The sequence below is a fragment of the Eptatretus burgeri genome, chromosome 18, assembly GCF_056783735.1.
Source record: "Eptatretus burgeri isolate ZD-2024b chromosome 18, Ebu_testis_v1, whole genome shotgun sequence".
NCBI classification, from domain to species: Eukaryota; Metazoa; Chordata; class Myxini; order Myxiniformes; family Myxinidae; genus Eptatretus; species Eptatretus burgeri.
Window position 1 is genome coordinate 26338501 of NC_140978.1, and position 20390 is coordinate 26358890.

The window sequence follows — 20390 nt, forward strand, 5'->3', positions numbered from 1 at the left end:
TTGCTAGCAGGTTTATACCAGTGTGTTCCTGCTCGCCCAGTCATCCACCAACCTGGGCGTGTGGGGCTGGACAATCTGGTCCCCTTCAAGCAATGTCAAGCATGGGATGGTTTGTGCAGAAATTCCCGCATTATGAAGTGCATCCCAAATCATTCTCACTTTACATATGAAACATCGGTCGAGAATTTTATGCCCTTACCCATTTCACTCTGATATCTCGAAAGAAGGCACAAAGCTTGGCGTATTCCGTATTTACCTGGCGAGAAACACGCAAGTGCAAAGTTGGGGAGGGAAAGCAATCGGCTCACTCTGTCTGTATGTCTGTCAGCCGGTCTTTGATCGAGGAACGAGTTATTGTTTTCAATTAAATTTCATACTTTTTAACACGAGAATACAAATCTGCTTGTTTGCACTTCCAAAAACCTGCGGTTTAACAATGCTTTGGCAAAATTGTACAACATTATGCGTACCAAGAATCAGCGAGTGAAAAGCTTTCCGGAGCAGCTCGCAAGATGATGACAATTTCCATTTGTTCCATTTGTTCTCACAAAACATCATATTTTATACCGTTGCACTTTTTGGACATGGCGATTCATGATTGTTCATAAACAGAGGAGGACACGAGGGACGTTATTACAATTCGCTGAAATGAACAATGCGACTGGTGCAACGACACTTCAGACTTTTTTCTATTTTTTATTTTTTATTTTTTATTTTGGATACCAAGTCGAGGCTCGTGTGAGAGCTCATACACATAAACGTATAACAAAGCAGGAGACAAGAGGTGTGGGAGAGGGAAGCACAAAATGGTGGGGAACAAAGACAATAGGATATCTGAGGAAGGGAGGGGGATGGGGCGGGCAACACGGGGGTAAACAAGATGGACACCACAGGGACTTTCAGGAAGGAAAACGGAATTTGCAGGAGGTGGGTTCATGGGGGAAATAAAGGTCAAAATTTTTTTGGGGGGGAAGATATGAGATGGTGGTGAATAGCTGTTTTGAATACCTGGAGGGAGGAGTGGGATTGAAGAGAGTATGGGAGTTTGTTCTGGAGGCGGGGAAAAAAAAGAGGAACTAGAAGGGCACTCGGTGGAGCGCATAGCTCCACTTTGCCTGATCCACGAGAACATTCGGGCCAAAACATTTTTGAAACATCATGCTGTGCAGCACTATATATCGTTTTTCGCCCCATCTCTCAATGGTGAAGAATCACTTTAAAAATTCTTGTATCCGGATCCGGATCATCACCAAAATCCATTCAGTTCGCCCTTGTCGCACACCCAACGTGTCCACAACTTTTTGAGATATCCTGCACACACACAAACAAGCAAACAGACAAACAAAGACAGACAGACAGACAGACAGACAGAAAGAAAGGGGTGAAAACGTAACCTCTTTCACCTTCGGTGGCAGAAGTAATGAAAGAGTGAAGGTGAGCGGTGATTCTTGACTTCGTCAGTTTCACCAGAAGGGTGTTTTTTGGCGGACCTTGTGAGCACCCAGAGAAAATATAGGGGAGGCAGATCACAGACAGAGCAGGGGGTGGGGGGGGGGCAAGGCTGGAGAGGAGATGTCCGACCTTCCTCCGCGTTTGCTGAATAAGGGCCAAGCCACAGGTACACACTGGTCCGTGCAGGACGATGCAACTTTCAGTATCACTGCGAGAGTCTTCCTCAACTTCTTCCATTCAACTTTTGAATATCGTGTCCTTTTTGTTTTTTTGTCAAGTTTCCAGTCACCCAACTTGATCCCACGTGAGTGTTTCCTCTGGAAAAGTTTGAAGAGGCAGTTCTTTACATGCTGGGCCACAAACCACAAAGCTGATGGTGGAAGTTGTATCGTTCTTCAACCCATTCCACGCCACATAGTCGTGAATAGTTTCTTGTATCGGGATGCCAGCCTGCATAGGGGAGAGAGCGAGCAATACTCCATTGAGCTGCAGCCAAAGCCCTTGTTTGGAGGCTGAGTATTTATAGTTTTTTCACGGAATTATTTGGAATTATGGAGGGTGTTCAATCTGCGGCTGGCTCGGGAGGTAAGATTTGCGATGGGGTTGGTACAGGATCGATCATGGTTGATTCTGAGCATGTCTTGGATATATACATCAGAGTTCATCCACATCGTTCTTCGCAATATTTTCTGTTTGGGCGTTTGCATATAGATTGCGGGAGATCTTGTAAAATATGGTTTTCTAACACACACACACACACACACACACACACACACACACACACACACACACACACACACACACACACACACACACACACACACACACACACACACACACACACACACACACACACACACACACACACACTTTTCCAAAAAAATTCCAAGCCGTGAGAAATAAATATTTGTTTAAAAAGCAATTAAATAAATGTTTTTTTGAACACTTGAGACATTAACTTTGCATTTGCCTGGCTTTGTTCGTCTGGCATTCGGTTCTCTGTTATCATGCACTCAACGAGTACTTTGCTTTCGGTGTGCAGCTTCGAGGAGTTTAGCGTTATGGTTAAACAATTAAATTGCATCACGACCGGTGGATCTCCCATTGAGGTGCACAGCAACCGCAAAACTCCATCACCCTCATTGTATCAGCCGAAAGCCGAGCCGCTCTTCATTGAAAGAGATGCTAGCTGGTGCAAGGATGCTCCTTCTATGAATGTCCAATTGAAAATTATTAGCCAAGTGTGTGTTTGTACGTGCAGGCATGCGTGTCTGTCTAAAATAGATCGTTCATTCTGAGATTATATATATGTATGTTACTCCGGCAAGGCTTTGCCTTGTTCAATGCTCAGTGTTCTTTATATGCGATGTGAGTAAGCTATATCTGACAGTATTATAACTGTTGTTCAAACGCTGCTTTTCAGTGACTAATCATTTCCTTAGAAACCTATAAAAGTTAAGTTCGTCACTTAAATTTCCAATTGCATCCACAGTCGGTGGTTTACACTGCTGTTGGGCTTTCCGTGTGATATGATGCCCTTCTCACAATTTATGACTTTATCTGCTCTTAACATCATAAATAAAACTAGTACGAGTCGGGCACTCGGGAAGGCGCGTACCTCCGCCCGGATCCGGATCCAGATCTTCACCAAAATCGAATCGATTCGTCCTTGTCACACACCCAGCATGTCCACCAAGTTTAATCCGATTCCATCCACAATTTTTTGAGATATCGTGCACACAAACAAACAGATGGGTGAACACATAACCTCCGACCACCTTTGGTGGGCGGAGGTAACAATGGCTTGGAAATGCCCGTGCCCAGTTTCACGGGGACATTGATGTTTTATTATTTTATTTCACTGATCCTTTTTGTGAATTTTTCTAGGATGTGTTGAGGTTTATTATGAGAGAAATTAAGGTTTATTATGATTTTTTTTTTCATAGTTTATTCTGATTAAAGGCTTTGTTCAGGTGAGGTTTTTGTTTTTGATTTTGGTAGAAAAATTACCATTTGCTCTGTGTGTGTGCATATGCATCAAGGGTAGCATTTGATTTGTGTGTGTGCACCAAAGTTAACATTACAGATGTTTCTTGGGTGCACCTGATATCTTTGTTATGGTGAGAATGCTTTTGATATTCTTCTTCGTCTAACTTGGGCCGTGTTTGTGGCTGCACAGGTATATGTTCTTGCGGTGAGGGGTGAGCAGACTGGGTACGTGAGCTCTTGAAAGCTGGCCGATCAAAGTACCTGCTGCTCTGCTGCAGACATGGAGGATGAACCATTTTCTGGGAGTGATTCTGACTTGGAATCTGAAGAAGAAGAAGAAGAAGAAGAAGAAGATGAAGAAGAAGAAGAGGTCGTAGAAGAGGAGCCAGGAAGAGTTGTTGGTGAGGAGAATGAGGAACATGTTGAAGAAGATGAAGATTGTGATGAAGAAGAAGAAGAGGAAGAGGAAGATGATAGTGATTCTAGCCGCAGCACCACAGCACTTTCAGGTACTCAAAGCTGTTCTCAAAAAATGTGGTTTTACGTTCATGATAAATCGATTTGTAGCTTGATTCCCGAAATGTTGGGGTTTTTTGTTGTTATTTACAAGCAATACCCGCTCCAGGAAGGAGCAAAATATGGTGTCAATATACCCCTCCCTGCTTGAGGTCCTGCTTCTCCTTCAGGTGATGGATGGTGGGATGTGTCTTCTCTTGGTAATCTAATCGTTACACCCATTCCTTCTGGGAGCAAAAAAGGTGTTAATACCTTTCGGGGTCATGGTTAAACCACTTGCACGATTCTCCTTGTACAGGTGAAAGCTCATGGCATAGATAGAACTGCCAATGGGATAGAATAGATAGAAGGCAAGGTAGAACTGCCAATGGGACAAGCATCAAGGGAATGGACAAACAGGAGAGGGAGGAGGGGAGGAACCATTGAAATGAGCAAGTAAGATAGGTGGTTTAGGAAGGGTTAATTGGGGTAATGGAGATCATGGGTCAGAATTAGGGAAGACAAGAAATGGCAGTGCACTGCTTGCTTGAAGTCCTGGCGAGAAGAGTGAGACAGAACAGCCTCTGGAAGGTGGTTCTGTATATGGGAGAAGTTTGGAATGAAAGATTTGAGGCGTGCAGTCGGCCTGGATATTGAAAGTTTAACCAGTAGGGGTTACTGGAGAAACACCTGCATCCTGTAGTAGATTGGGAGGGTCAGAGGACTGAGAGAGCAGAGGTAGCAATGCTGGAGAATAGACTGTCGAAAACAGAGACGACAACCTGCCTGCGATGTGAGAGCAAGAGACCCTGTGCTACGGTGTCATCACAAGAGATATTCCAATATTGGATATTACAAATTTGAGATATTACACAAGAGATATTACTAATGTGAAAATCATTCCAAACAGGAAACTTGCTGTTTTTAAGGATATCATAAAGGACACAAACAATTGACTCTCACAATCCTTACAATATTTAAATTGAATGATATACTTGAACACAAGAGAACATAAATCACCTTCTTTGCACTTTCAAAACTCTTCTGTTCAGCAGAACTTGGACTTGTTAAATAGGGCGGTGTATAAGATTTCTTCAATAGCGCTAAACCCTGGAATTTTTTTTCAATGATCTTTAAAATCATTCTTTTATTTAAATTGAAGTATATTCTGTAACATTGCATGGGGTAACGTGTTCTATGAACTCTCTAGTTTTACCTTTGGGATCAAAGCTGATAATAATTTCACTTCAACCTGCTCTGAAGTGTCCATTAAAATTACGATGGACAAAAAAAAATTTGTGCATCATTATGTTGGTTAGCACAGCCTAAAATATTGTCTGGGAAATTGGATTGAATGGGATATAATTAATTTTAAATGAAGGCAAGTGGGGTACATCATATTGTTATTTGAAATCTTAAATTTTATGGTAATTAAGTTGCTTAAACTGTGGCACAAAATCTTTTGCTAATTTTACCCTTGTTTAGGATTAAAACCTGTAATGAGCATCATGCAACAGGTTGAAGATGGCAAAGTCAAAATGGTGGACAATATCTCAGCTTGCAAGAATAAATTGAGCATTTATCGTAAATATGAGCTCAGTTTCCATGAAAGAGAGGCCTGACCTCTCTATGGTCTCATGATTAGCGAATAGTCCAATGATGGGCAACAAAAAATATACATGACGTTTTATGTGTTTCATCCACAAATGTTGGAATAAAGCCAAATGATCAGTTTGAACCATACTGCTCGGATGACTCAGATACATTTACCCAGGGAGAGATGAGAGTGGCGGTATTGATAAGAGCATTCGACTCTATAAACACGTCCAAGTAGAATTGTCAGTACAAGGTTGAAACTGGTATGATTAACAGTGCAGGGAACAAACTGGTGTGATTAACAGTAGAAGGAAAAAATGTATGATTAACTGTACAGGAAACAAACTGGTGTGATTAACGGTACAGGGAACAAACTGGTGTGATTAACGGTACAGGGAACAAACTGGTGTGATTAACAGTAGAAGGAAAAATATGACTAACGGTACAGGGAACAATCTGTTGTGGTTAACGGTACAGGGAACAAACTGGTATGATTAACGGTGCAGGGAACAAACTTGTATGATTAACGGTACAGGGAACAAACTGGAATGATTAACGGTACAGGGAACAAACTGGAATGATTAACGGTACAGGGAACAAACTGGTATGATTAACGGTACAGGGAACAAATTGGTATGATTAACGGTACAGGGAACAAATTGGTGTGATGAACAGTACTGGGAACAAACTGGTGTGATTCATGGTACAGGGAACAAACTGGTATGATTAATGGTACAGGGAACAAACTGGTGTGATTAACGGTACACGGAACAAACTGGTGTGATTAACGGTATAGGGAACAAACTGGTGTGATTAACTGTACAGGGAACAAACTGGTGTGATTAACAGGAGAAGGAAACAATGTATGACTAATGATACAGGGAACAATCTGGTGTGGTTAATGGTACAGGGAACAAACTGGTGTGATTAACGGTACAGGGAACAAACTGGTGTGATTAACGGTACAGGGAACAAACTGGTGTGATTAACGGTACAGGGAACAAACTGGTGTGATTAACGGTACAGGGAACAAACGGGTGTGATTAACTGCACAGGAAACAAACTGGTGCGATTAACAGGAGAAGGAAAAAATGTATGACTAACGGTACAGTGAACAATCTGGTGTGATTCACGGTACAGGGAACAAACTGGTATGATTTACGGTACAGGGAACAAACTGGTATGATTTACGGTACAGGGAACAAACTGGTATGATTTATGGTACAGGGAACAATCTGGTGTGATTAACTGTACAGGGAACAAACTGGTATGATTAATGGTACAGGGAACAAACTGGTGTGATTAACGGTACAATAAATATCAGTACAGGGAACAAACTGGTGTGATGAACGGTACAGGGAACAAACTGGTGTGATTAATGGTACAGGGAACAAATTGGTATGATAAACGGTACAGGGAACAAACTGGTGTGATTAACGGTACAGGGAACAAATTGGTGTGATTAACAGCGCAGGGAACAAACTGGTGTGATTAACGTCACAGGGAACAAACTGCTGTGATTAACAGCACAGGGAACAAACTGGTGTGATTAACAGCACAGGGAACAAACTGGTGTGATTAACAGCACAGGGAACAAACTGGTGTGATTAACGGTACACGGAACAAACTGGTGTGATTAACGGTATAGGGAACAAACTGGTGTGATTAACTGTACAGGGAACAAACTGGTGTGATTAACAGGAGAAGGAAACAATGTATGACTAATGATACAGGGAACAATCTGGTGTGGTTAATGGTACAGGGAACAAACTGGTGTGATTAACGGTACAGGGAACAAACTGGTGTGATTAACGGTACAGGGAACAAACTGGTGTGATTAACGGTACAGGGAACAAACTGGTGTGATTAACGGTACAGGGAACAAACTGGTGTGATTAACGGTGCAGGGAACAAACGGGTGTGATTAACTGCACAGGAAACAAACTGGTGCGATTAACAGGGAAGGAAAAAATGTATGACTAACGGTACAGGGAACAATCTGGTGTGATTCACGGTACAGGGAACAATCTGGTGTGATTCACGGTACAGGGAACAAACTGGTATGATTTACGGTACAGGGAACAAACTGGTATGATTTATGGTACAGGGAACAATCTGGTGTGATTAACGGTACAGGGAACAAAGTGGTGTGATTAACGGTACAGTAAATATCAGTACAGGGAACAAACTGGTGTGATGAATGGCACAGGGAACAAACTGGTGTGATTAATGGTACAGGGAACAAATTGGTATGATTAACGGTACAGGGAACAAATTGGTATGATTAACGGTACAGGGAACAAATCGGTATGATAAACGGTACAGGGAACAAACTGGTGTGATTAACGGTACAGGGAACAAATTGGTGTGATTAACAGCGCAGGGAACAAACTGGTGTGATTAACGTCACAGGGAACAAACTGGTGTGATTAACAGCACAGGGAACAAACTGGTGTGATTAACAGCACAGGGAACAAACTGGTGTGAATAACAGCACAGGGAACAAACTGGTGTGATTAACAGCGCAGGGAACAAACTGGTGTGATAAACGTCACAGGGAACAAACTGGTGTGATTAACGTCACAGGGAACAAACTGGTGTGATTAACAGCACAGGGAACAAACTGGTGTGATTAACAGCACAGGGAACAAACTGGTGTGAATAACAGCACAGGGAACAAACTGGTGTGATTAACAGCACAGGGAACAAACTGGTGTGATTAACGGTACACGGAACAAACTGGTGTGATTAACAGGAGAAGGAAACAATGTATGACTAATGATACAGGGAACAATCTGGTGTGGTTAATGGTACAGGGAACAAACTGGTGTGATTAACAGCACAGGGAACAAACTGGTGTGATTAACAGCACAGGGAACAAACTGGTGTGATTAACGGTACACGGAACAAACTGGTGTGATTAACGGTATAGGGAACAAACTGGTGTGATTAACTGTACAGGGAACAAACTGGTGTGATTAACAGGAGAAGGAAACAATGTATGACTAATGATACAGGGAACAAACTGGTGTGGTTAACGGTACAGGGAACAAACTGGTGTGATTAACGGTACAGGGAACAAACTGGTGTGATTAACGGTACAGGGAACAAACTGGTGTGATTAACGGTACAGGGAACAAACTGGTGTGATTAACGGCACTGGGAACAAACTGGAATGATTAATGGTGCAGGGAACAAACTGGTGTGATTAACAGAAGAAGGAAAAAATGTATGATTAACGGTAGAGGGAACAAACTGGTGTGATTAACAGCACAGGGAACAAACTGGTGTGATTAACGGTACAGGGAACAAACGGGTGTGATTAACTGCACAGGAAACAAACTGGTGTGATTAACAGGAGAAGGAAAAAATGTATGACTAACGGTACAGGGAACAATCTGGTGTGATTCACAGTACAGGGAACAAACTGGTATGATTTATGGTACAGGGAACAATCTGGTGTGATTAACGGTACAGGGAACAAAGTGGTGTGATTAACGGTACAGGGAACAAAGTGGTGTGATTAACGGTACAGGGAACAAAGTGGTGTGATTAACGGTACAGGGAACAAAGTGGTGTGATTAACGGTACAGGGAACAAACTGGTATGATTAATGGTACAGGGAACAAACTGGTGTGATTAACGGTACAGGAAATATCGGTACAGGGAACAAACTGGTGTGATGAACAGTACAGGGAACAAACTGGTGTGATTAATGGTACAGGGAACAAATTGGTATGATTAACGGTACAGGGAACAAACTGGTGTGATTAATGGTACAGGGAACAAATTGGTATGATTAACGGTACAGGGAACAAACTGGTGTGATTAACAGCACAGGGAACAAACTGGTGTGATTAACGTCACAGGGAATAAACTGGTGTGATTAACGTCACAGGGAACAAACTGGTGTGATTAACAGCACAGGGAACAAACTGGTATGATAAACAGGAGGAGGAAAAAACGTGTGATGAACAGTTCAAGAACCAAACTGGTATGCTTCATATTACAGGGAACAAACTGGTGTGATTAATATAGCAGGGAACAAACTGGTGTGATTAATATAGCAGGGAACAAACTGGTGTGATTAATATAGCAGGGAACAAACTGGTGTGATTAATATAGCAGGGAACAAACTGGTGTGATTAACATAGCAGGGAACAAACTGGTGTGATTAATATAGCAGGGAACAAACTGGTGTGATTAATATAGCAGGGAACAAACTGGTGTGATTCATATTACAGGGAACAAACTGGTGTGATTAATAGAGCAGGGAACAAACTGGTGTGATTGACAGTGGAAGGAAAAAAAATCCGTGATTGACAGTACAGTGAACAAACTGGTGTGAATATCAGTATAGGGAACAAACTGGTGTGATTCACAGCACAGGGAACAAACTGGTGTGACTCATGGTACAGGGAACAAACTGGTATGATTAACATTTGGAAGAAAAAACATATGATTAATAGTACAAGAACCAAACTGGTGTGATTCACATGACAGGGAACAAACTGGTATGATTAACATGACGGGGAACAAAGTGGTATGATTAACATGACTGGGAACAAAAGTGGTATGATTAACATGACGGGGAACAAACTGGTATGATTAACATGACGGGGAACAAAGTGGTATGATTAACATGACTGGGAACAAAAGTGGTATGATTAACATGACGGGGAACAAAGTGGTATGATTAACATGACGGGGAACAAAGTGGTATGATTAACATGACGGGGAACAAACTGGTATGATTAACATGACAGTGAACAAACTGGTATGATTAACATTACAGGGAACAAACGATAAAAGTTGGACAAGATAGATCCATTGTGGCAAGGTTTTAATTTGGAGATGATCTTCGGGAGCTGATGAAACCTGTATTCGTGAAGAAACTGCATGTGGAAATTCAACTACAAGTGTGACGAAACCACTGACTTCATGAAAGCATTGTTGCTGCAACATCACACCTTCCTTCGCATCACAACATCATGCCTTTTTTAGATCCTCGTGGAGTATCTCAAAGTCTTACTCACGTTGTTGTTCTTGTGGACTTTTTTGTTTCACAGCCTACAGTTTTCATCGAAACTTCCTGAAACTTGGCGTATATCTGTAAAAATACCCTGCGCAGACAGTAACGATCTCCGACTTTGAAAATTCCTCCTTGAAAAAAAAGTTATGATGTCAAAATATCTCCGCTAATGGAAATCGCCTAAGAAATTATCTCCGAAACTAGGCAAGCTTTTTGAATTCTGTTTGCAGAAATCGTACAGGGCATTAGCAGAGATGAATTACCGCAAATATGATACATCACTATGACGTCATATCAATTTTTATGACGTCATTCCTATTTTTTGACTTTTTGTTTCACAACCCAGAGTTTTCATCGGATCTTCCTGAAACTTACCATGTATATGCAGAAAGCCCACGCTCAGGCAGTAACCATCTCCGATTTTGGAAATTCTTCCGAGAAAAAAAGTTGACATCGTCATATCGCCGCTAATGGAAATCTCCTATACCATTATCTCTGAAACGAGGCAAGCTGTTTGAATTTTGTTTGCGGGAATTAAGCCGGGCATTAGCACAGATAATTTATCGCAAACCTGATACATCACAATGACGTCATATTCGTTTTTTGACGTCATCATTTAGTGGACGAGGATCTTGGCTCATTCGAGCTTGTTATGTACATTGGGACATAATTGTGGGACAGGTGTATATTTCAGGGTGGGTTTGTATTCCAATTTCCAAGACTAGGATTTGATTGACTGGGGTTCGGCTGAATCTCCTTCGAATTGAGCAGAACATAGAATAGAGAATTTTGTCGGCCTATATCACTCTCTTTTCCGACGTATAAACAGTGTCCAAATCTTGTCTTTTTCATTGCTGAGTTTCTTGTCTTTTTGTCATTTATGAACAATATACAATCTATTTGGGTGTAACTCTACCTTCTGAGAACACTTCGTTTCGCTATTTCACCAAACATATTGTTTAATTTTCTCATACAAGTAGGAAAAACCAGGAATACAAATCACACCTCAGAATGCTTTGAAATAATCATTGCTGATGAAAGGAGAATGTGCACTTGTGACGAACCAACAATGAATGGTCGGTCAGTAATATATGTTTCCACCCTCTGCCAACCTTTTGATCCCAAACACATCACTTGTATTTTTGGAAACATTTGGGGGTTTAGAGATTATTTTAACATCAAGAAGGGCCATTTGTTATTGTCTTTATTGAACAAAATGCCCTCCGAACCTCCCTATCTCCCCGAGTGTGCACACGTTCTTACAGCAACTCCCTCTTAATTAAACTTCCAAAATCTAAGCTGACTGCACATCTCAACTCTTATTCCTCACTTCTCCCATCTATGGAACCACCTTCTCAAGGCTGTTCTGTCTCACTCTTTCCTGCAGGACTTCAATGAAGAAGTGCACCGCCATGTTTTGTCATTCCCAATTCTGATCCATGATCTTTATTACCCCCATTAACCTTTCCTAACCCAACCAATTTCACCTGCTAGTTCCAGTGTTTTTATATATTTTTTTAATATATATATATATATATATATATATATATAATTATTTCAGGCTCATAGTGGAGCACACACACACACACACACACACACACACACACACACACACACACACACACACACACGACTAATAGATGAGACAAACATAGTCATTGAGCTTGGTGGAAGTGCCATCACTTCCCGGGGTACTCTGGGTACGAGAGTCACTTGGTTAACTAATGGGATTTCATACGTAACTAGAACGACACTTGGTAGAGTGAGGACCTATGCCAGGCTGAACAGTTTACATTTTGTATCCCACTGATAGGCCGGATCTGCATCCGTACCTTAACCAAAATCGAATCGGCTTGTTCTTGTCACCTACCCAATTCATCCACTACGTTTAGTCCAAATCTGGCCATAACTGTTTGAACTAGAGGGGGAGCACTCGGTAGAGTGCAAAACCTCCGCCGCCAATACTGCTAGGTCACTCGAGTGAACCTGATATCCTATTCATTCAATTTGTCGTCAACAGTGCTCACAGAGTTATAGTTTAAAACTTTCCCTTTTACTTTAAACTTTTACATACTCAATTCATTCGTCATAACTAGATTCCTTGAGACAAATTGATTTTACGTGGGTATATCCACCTGAAGTTCCAAAATCAGCCGCAATTATACTTTTGGCATGTTTTTTGTTGGAAATTACTTATAACATGTAGAAATGCAAAAAACAAATCGAAATTTTGTTGAAAAAAAAAAGTTGCAAAATTTCTGTTTTTTTTCTCTAACAATTTTTTTTTGGGGGGGAGGGGGGGTTGGAAATCACTTCAAGCATGTAGAAATGCAAAAACAAAAATTCAAAATTTTCTTTCAAAATGGCCACCATAGCGGCCATATTGGACTTTGGACCAAGTCCAAAATCCTTGGACCATACCTAATCCCCCCACCAAGTTTCGTCGAAATCTGTCGGAGTTTTTCCGGAATACTGTTCACAAACAAACAAACAAACAGACAGGGGTGAAAACAGTAACCTCCGTCCATCTTCGATGGAGGACGTTAAATATAATGCTATATATGGCTTTTGGCCCGATCTCTCAATGGTGAGGGGAGACTTGAGAAATAAAAAAATTCTCGCATCCAGATCCTCACCAAAATCGAATCAATTTCTCTTTGTCAGCCACCTAACTTGCCCACCAAGTTTCGTCTGAAGAAATTCATAACCCTTTGAGATGTCCTGCTCACAGGTAGATAAGACAGACAGACCGACAAACAAACGGGTGAAGATAATCTTGAATAGGCAAAGCTGAGAAGCGAACGTAGAATTCTTCTTACATTCGCTTCTGACTTTACATAAAACTTGTTCACAACTGTATATTTGCCAACTATACCGTGGTACATGTAAGCGCCGTACAGCTGGTGATTTTGACGCAATTTCCAGTTGCTTCAGCCTGGATTCGGGATCAGCGATCAAATAATGTAAATCACGATAAAAAATTATTTTTTGATGATGCAGGAGATATCTTTATTAAAATTTACTTTGGGAAAAAGTAATTGAATAAATAAACGATCACTTCTGGTCAAGAATAAAAGAAATTAAAAGTTCCGGAAAGAGTTTCAAAATCACTCCCGGTAATGTTAAATACTAAATAAACACTTCCTGTCATGAAAAAAAAAAAATCACTTTCGGAAGTATGAAATTAACTTTGGGAAAAAAATAATTGAATAAATAAATAAACACTGCCAGTCATGATCTCCCGGCATGCATCATTCCCCTTGACAAAAACCGGAAACAAGAAAAAAAACCAGAAGCAAAACAAAAATGGAAGCAAAATGGTCATAGCCAACGACACGGATTCACAATTGCCAGGGTATTGTGTTGTTTTTGTTGTTTCCTATTCTCTCATGTGCACGTGTTAAGTAATATTCACAAGATAGAGATAAAACCCAATCGTGTTTATACACCGCACAGCGTTTAACAACAACCGGAAGCAAAAGGTGATAGCTAACGACACGGATTCCAAATAGCCAGGGGTATTGTGTTGTTGTTGTTGTTGTTGTTTCCTATTCTCTCACGTGCACGCGTTAAGTATGAAGCTCACTGCGTTCGCTATAACCTCCGTCCACCTTGGAGGTAATAAGCAAGACTTTTTACGAAGAAGTCAATCAACATTGCATGGTGTCAGGGGATCGCAAAGCACACAACTTTGCTTAACATCTTAGAATGCATCTATTGTAGCCATGAACAAGAACAGAGCTACAAATTCTTTGTTTCATGTATGTGGTTCAATCATATTCTGGCATACACACTCAGATGTGCAATTTAGTTCTCGTTGCATTAAAGTTTGACTGAAGCTTGTAATGGCGAAATGTGTTCCCATGAACTTATTTGAGGAGTGATTATTTTAATTTGTTCATTATATTTGCTCAGCAGACAATGTCTCTGAAATTATGGGCCAACAGCTTGTTGTTCGACCGACACAAGCTGTTTTGGCATAATTGTAACATGGTATTGGAATTTGATTGGACGAATGTCATGCATTGGCATTTGGCTGCTTTTTATTTCATGCTGGGCAAAGTAGATTGTGTATTATTTTGATGTGTTTTTGTACACTAGGTGATGGTGATGGGGACAAATCAACGGCATTGACCAGGCCAGATGGACAAATGATGACCGTTGGGCGAAAACGCCGTCGCTTCCACCCCAATGCTACCCGGCGAAACATCCGGTAAGCAACAAAGCCACGGCGATTTGTGATGCCTAATGGATTGGCTCTGCTCAAAGGCAAAATTAAGCACTCCGCAGATGAATGTGAAAATTTACACATGTATATCTGTTGTACAGAAAGCTTCTCCGGCCAGACCAGTTGGAATTAGACACTCGTGCTGCACAGCTGGAGGAAATGGAGCGCAGGCGGCGACTCGAGCAGAAAGCCTGGATGCAGGGTCAAGGACTTGGTTTTGCTCACTGTAAGCCGAAATGCACCTCTGCTTATCCTCATTTGCAGAACTCTTATTGGTTGTTTATATGAAGAATTCCACTACGTTGGAAGTTTATTTTGGTTTTTGGACCGCTTGCATGTTCCCTGTGACAGTTGCACCAACAGGGCTGTTTTGACATACAGAGAGCACATACATCTTACTTCTTCATCCTTTTTTTTTTGCTTGCGTTGTCTCATTCCCATGCCATGTGCTCCAGGTCCTCTCGATCTGCTGACGCAAGAAGCCAAGGGAAGTGATGTCATTTGCCTGGACAGCAGTGAAAGTGGTGATGAAGAAGCTCCAGCATGTACAAAAGATAAAGGTAGATAATGAGTATTTTAATAGGTTTAGTGGAGCTTGAATTTTAACCCTTTATGGACATTCTTTAATCTTTTTAACTCGTATAAATCAGTGAATTTCCAAGTAATATGATAATTACTTAGGAGCAACCTTCGTCCCTTGTCCAACAAAAAAAATGTCGTGTGTTAAAATACGTTACATAAAATCTTCTTTGTGTCATCCCCTTAATCTTGATGACAAACCGGCAATTTAAGCCTGAATTGACAAACCGCTCAGCAAACACTGATGTATTTGCACGTCTTTAGTACAATATACCTTTGGAATAGATGTTCATTATTGCTGTGACTCTATCATAGTCCTTGGACCAAGAGTCAGCCTCGTGAGTTAAAATGTGTGTGTGTCTGTGTCTGTGTGATGTTGTTTCTGGAGTTCTGCTGGAGCTTTCTGATGTGGAATGTGATCCATCACAATAATTGTCATGACCTCCTGAGTTGATTCGGCTGATGAACTACAAAGAATCTGGAAGAATTCCCATGTTTTAAATGCACACTATGTTAAGGTGTTATCGAGAAGCTCAACAGGTCCTTCCACAGCATAGCATTCTAATTAAAAAATAAATAAAAATAATGACAACATTGTAACAAAGCATATATTAATTAATACTTATTATATGAATGAATACTCATAATATAAACAATAATAATAGTATAATTTGGTAATAATAATAACGAACGGATAATCTCCACCCTGGCCCAAGCACATCTTGGCTTGGTGAATGGCAAGCTAATGCTCAAGCAGTGCAGCAGGCAGGTATGCTTCCAAGGTTGTGAAGAACAATTAAAATTTGGTCCAATGGACCAACAAGCCCACTAGCAAGTTAAAATCCAGTGAAATAAGACTCAAGCTCGACCTTATGGTTCAGATTTTCTTGAGTCAATTTGAAAAGATTGGGATTGCCCTACCTGTGTTCTAAAGTGTCAATGTGGGATAGCTGGACTTTGAGTCATTAAATTTCAAAAACATTTTATTTAGGACTTGAGGTTAAACTGTACTTTTCCCTCTATACATGGAGGTTAATCTCACTCTTGTGCTGCTGTGAATGCTATTTGTTCATTACAGCATAATGGAGGGGCTACTGCATTATAATGCCAAGTAACTGGGGACATGATGTGTGGTCTGACAGATGTCATCGAGTTGAGCTCTGGAGATGAAGCGGTCGAAGTTATTGAGAGTGATTCTGGCGGAGAGGAAAGGGCGGATGGCCACGAAAGGCAGCACATGTTGGGTTCGCACTCAAACGATACGTTTAACCAGGCGGATACGCTGGGCCGTGTCCTGGTAAACATCAGTCATCCACCAGACGAACCAGACATATTCTTGGCTCCTCAGTTGGCACGTGCAGTCAAACCACACCAGGTGAAGCCTTTGTATGACTCTTGCTAATACGAGGGCGAGTTCGTTTGTCTGTACTGCTTTGGGGTAAAAGCCATGGTTGGCTCTCCAGCAGTAGTCATATTTTTATTCTTTGACAATTGGTGATGTAAAACAATGAAAGTACCTGAACACAAAAGGCTCGGTAACCCCATAGTTTAAAAAAAAAAACCCAGATATTGTAATTTGCTCCGTCTGTCTCTCCGTCTGTCTCTCCGTCTGTCTCTCCGTCTGTCTCTCCGTCTGTCTCTCCGTCTGTCTCTCCGTCTGTCTCTCCGTCTGTGTCTCTGTCACACAATCTCCTCCTAAATGTGTGTGCAGAAATTCAACAAACTTGGTAGTGTAGATACAGTTGCACAACGTCAGTACAATTTAGAACATTTATTGAACAAACAAACAAACAGATTTTAATGTGCACGCACAGGAGGTTCTGGACAAACAAACTCACTCCAGAAATCTCAATACAAGTGGACAATCTTAGTCTTTATATAGTTTCCAATAAGACAGTTTTTATCATTTTCTGGCACTGACGCCAGTTTGCCTGGTCTTGACAATTTCCAGGTGAACCTTATCCTCAGTCTTCTTAGATAGCTCCTGCTTAAATGGTTGGAACACATATTCAAATACAGACATATGAATCGTACAGAATGCTCGAATGACGTCAAACACCAACTCTAATGGCCATTAAAACAAGTTTCCATCCTATGCAAGTTAAAAGTCAGTCTGCTTCTCCCAAAACTGGAAAGATATATTATCTTGAAGCGATTAGAGCTTGGTGGATACATCTGGACATTTTCTGAAATCCACATTCCAATTTGTTTGTGTCTTTTATAAAAATTCTTAAGATAGCTTTACATGACAGGCAATTCTTCTTTAATTTCAACTTACTGGCAAAGTTTAACCTGTTTACACTTTTAATCTACAGGTGATCTTTCCATACAGAGGATAAATATAATTATGTTAATTCCAAATGGATACATACTAAAAACATCATATCATATTTGAGTACATTTTTATTTCAAGGTTTAATATATTTCATTTTAATATCAAGTTTTAATCGTCATCAATTTATTAATTTTATCACCCCCAAACCCATCATGATAAAAATGTATCTACAGTAATTATGATCACCACATGGCAAGAAGGGGTGAGAGCAGGATCATTTTTGGCCCTGTCCCTTGGGACTCTTGGGTGGGATTAAAAGGTCAAATACCAAAAATGCAATTATGGTCACATTTTTCAACATTTAAAAAATTAAACTTTGTATATGCATGCAACATAAGGGGATGCATAAATATGGAATGTTTTTACATGTTTACCCAGTTCATGCTGAAGGAGGTGGGGACTTGGGGTCACAAGGGTCAAAACAGAAGATTTTTTTTGAAGTCCAAGTTTGATATTGGGTCATTCCTGATGTAACTTTTACCATCTTTAAACTTCGCTAAAGTCAGGAAGCGTCGAGATTTGCGATTGCACGTCATAGACCGCTCCAGTTGCAGTTATGATTTATTTCCTCTACCTTTTGCCACAGATCGGTGGGATCCGTTTCCTCTACGATAACTTGGTGGAGTCACTGGAGCGGTTTCGCTCCACCAGTGGTTTTGGTTGCATTCTAGCACACAGCATGGGCCTGGGCAAAACGCTCCAGGTCATTTCGTTCATCGATGCTTTACTTCAGCACACAGACGCTCGTACTGTTCTTGCCATTGTGCCGGTAGGATTTTTACCATCTCCTTATACACTTCCAGCATTTTCCACCTCCTGATACACTTCCACGATTTACCATCTCCTGGTACTCTCCTGCCATTACCCTTTTACCACTTCCTGGTGCATTTTGACAATTCCCTTTTTACCACCTCCATTCCATTTTTTTTACCACCGCCATTCCCTTTTCACTGCTGCCGTTCCCTTCTCACCGCCGCCGTTCCCTTTTCACCGCCGCCGTTCCCTTTTCACCGCCGCCGTTCCCTTTTCACCGCCGCCGTTCCCTTTTCACCGCCGCCGTTCCCTTTTCACCGCCGCCGTTCCCTTTTCACCGCCGCCGTTCCCTTTTCACCGCCGCCGTTCCATTTTTACCACTTCCATTCCCTTTTCACCACTTCCATTTATATTGCCAACTTCTAAAAATATATCCAAATGATTAGGGTGTAGTTTTGTGCCACTTGACAAACAAACTTGTTGTCGTTCTCCACGTGTGCAGGTAAACACTCTACAAAATTGGTTATCAGAGTTTAACTACTGGATGCCCTCAGCTGACGGTCTTTCCACAAATGGTGACCACAATGATATCCAGCCCCGTACGTTCAAGGTTCACATTCTTAATGATGATTGCAAGTACGTACCATTATTGCACATCTGCTTCCCTCACTGAATGGCCTTGTGATACTCTTGCTGTGAAGTCATTCCTTGGTGTGCACATTCCAGGTGCATGTACTTCTTCACTTCCTATTCAATGAGTGGTTCTCATTGGTTGGAAAATCTGCAAATGCATTATTTCTAAATGTTGAGTGGAAAACCAACATTACGATTACAAAACATTGAGTTTTATGTAATTACTCTGACTCTTTTAAATGTTTTGTTGTGTTTGGTCAAAATACAGCAGGTTGTGGTAACATTATTGTTGCTGTATGGTTATTTATGTGTGTAACGTTAAGAGTATTGTTTGCTATTTCGGCATAGCCTCAATAAGATTACATTGGAATCAGCAGCCAACAGTGTGGAAGCTGAACGGTGCAAAGAGGAATGCGCTCCAAAATGAGACCTATGGCAACCACATGACTCCAGATTTCTGCACGAATGAGGTAACGTTGCAAGACCTCACCAGAAGAGCACCCTCAAAGCACCACTTGATGAAGCCCATTGGTTTGGTCATTGATTACTTCATGGACAAAGCTACCGATTGGCTTGGGAACCCAGAACATTATGGAAACACTGTATGCTTTTGGGACAGCAAGCTATAAAGGTGATTGGGCATAGTGCAAGAGGTGTGTGGTTGTCCGGTTAGAGATATCGGTGTGGAGGGTTCATGACTGAGGTCATCAGAGGGAAGCTGTCAGTTGACAGAGCATTCTGAGCTGTGTAAGTGTGATGGAGTAAGGATAGAGTTTGGCTCGTCTGCTTGGGATGGTCTTGATGGCATTCAGAGCTGTGTTGTTTCGTTGTTGGTAGAGCTGGTTGGGAATATCCCAGTGCTTCCAGTGCGAGCTTTGACAGCAAAGTCCTTGTGCTGTGTCACGGTCGCCGCTGAATCCGAGACTTGAGGTTCAACTGTGTCTGCTGCCCATGCTTGCCGATGCATATTTTCCATCGTGGATATTGACATCTTAAAAATCCATCTCAACCGAACCACATCCGTACTTCCCTTTCATGTCCCTTGCAATCACTGAAACCAGTAAACGTCTGGGCCCGGCTCTGAGCCACAGAAGTTTGTCAAAACCCTGTTTTTGTTACACGATTCTGTTACTTCCACCATCCAACTGATGTTGCCATTGCAACAGTTGTCAGCCACATTGCCTTGCTGCCAGCATTAATCTGGGATATATTCCATTACCAATAAGCTTGTGGAGCTCTCATCAAGTGGCTGAAGCATTCATATCAAGCAAGCACTCCAAGGAAACAGTTCACAAGGA

General features: G+C 41.3%; 1 protein-coding gene across 2 annotated transcripts in view; it reads left to right on the forward strand.

The window, feature by feature from the left end:
- The window catches only part of RAD54L2 (RAD54 like 2), a 93532-nt gene that overhangs the window by 1946 nt on the left and 71196 nt on the right, over nucleotides 1-20390 (forward strand). For both annotated transcript variants that reach the window (XM_085863502.1, XM_085863501.1), the window contains exons 2-8: nucleotides 3632-3950; nucleotides 14666-14777; nucleotides 14894-15018; nucleotides 15248-15352; nucleotides 16514-16746; nucleotides 18293-18475; nucleotides 18962-19095. In XM_085863502.1, the coding sequence (XP_085719628.1) occupies nucleotides 3722-3950; nucleotides 14666-14777; nucleotides 14894-15018; nucleotides 15248-15352; nucleotides 16514-16746; nucleotides 18293-18475; nucleotides 18962-19095 (1121 nt within the window). In that variant the 5' untranslated portion in view covers nucleotides 3632-3721. The remainder of the gene's footprint in view (nucleotides 1-3631; nucleotides 3951-14665; nucleotides 14778-14893; nucleotides 15019-15247; nucleotides 15353-16513; nucleotides 16747-18292; nucleotides 18476-18961; nucleotides 19096-20390) is intronic.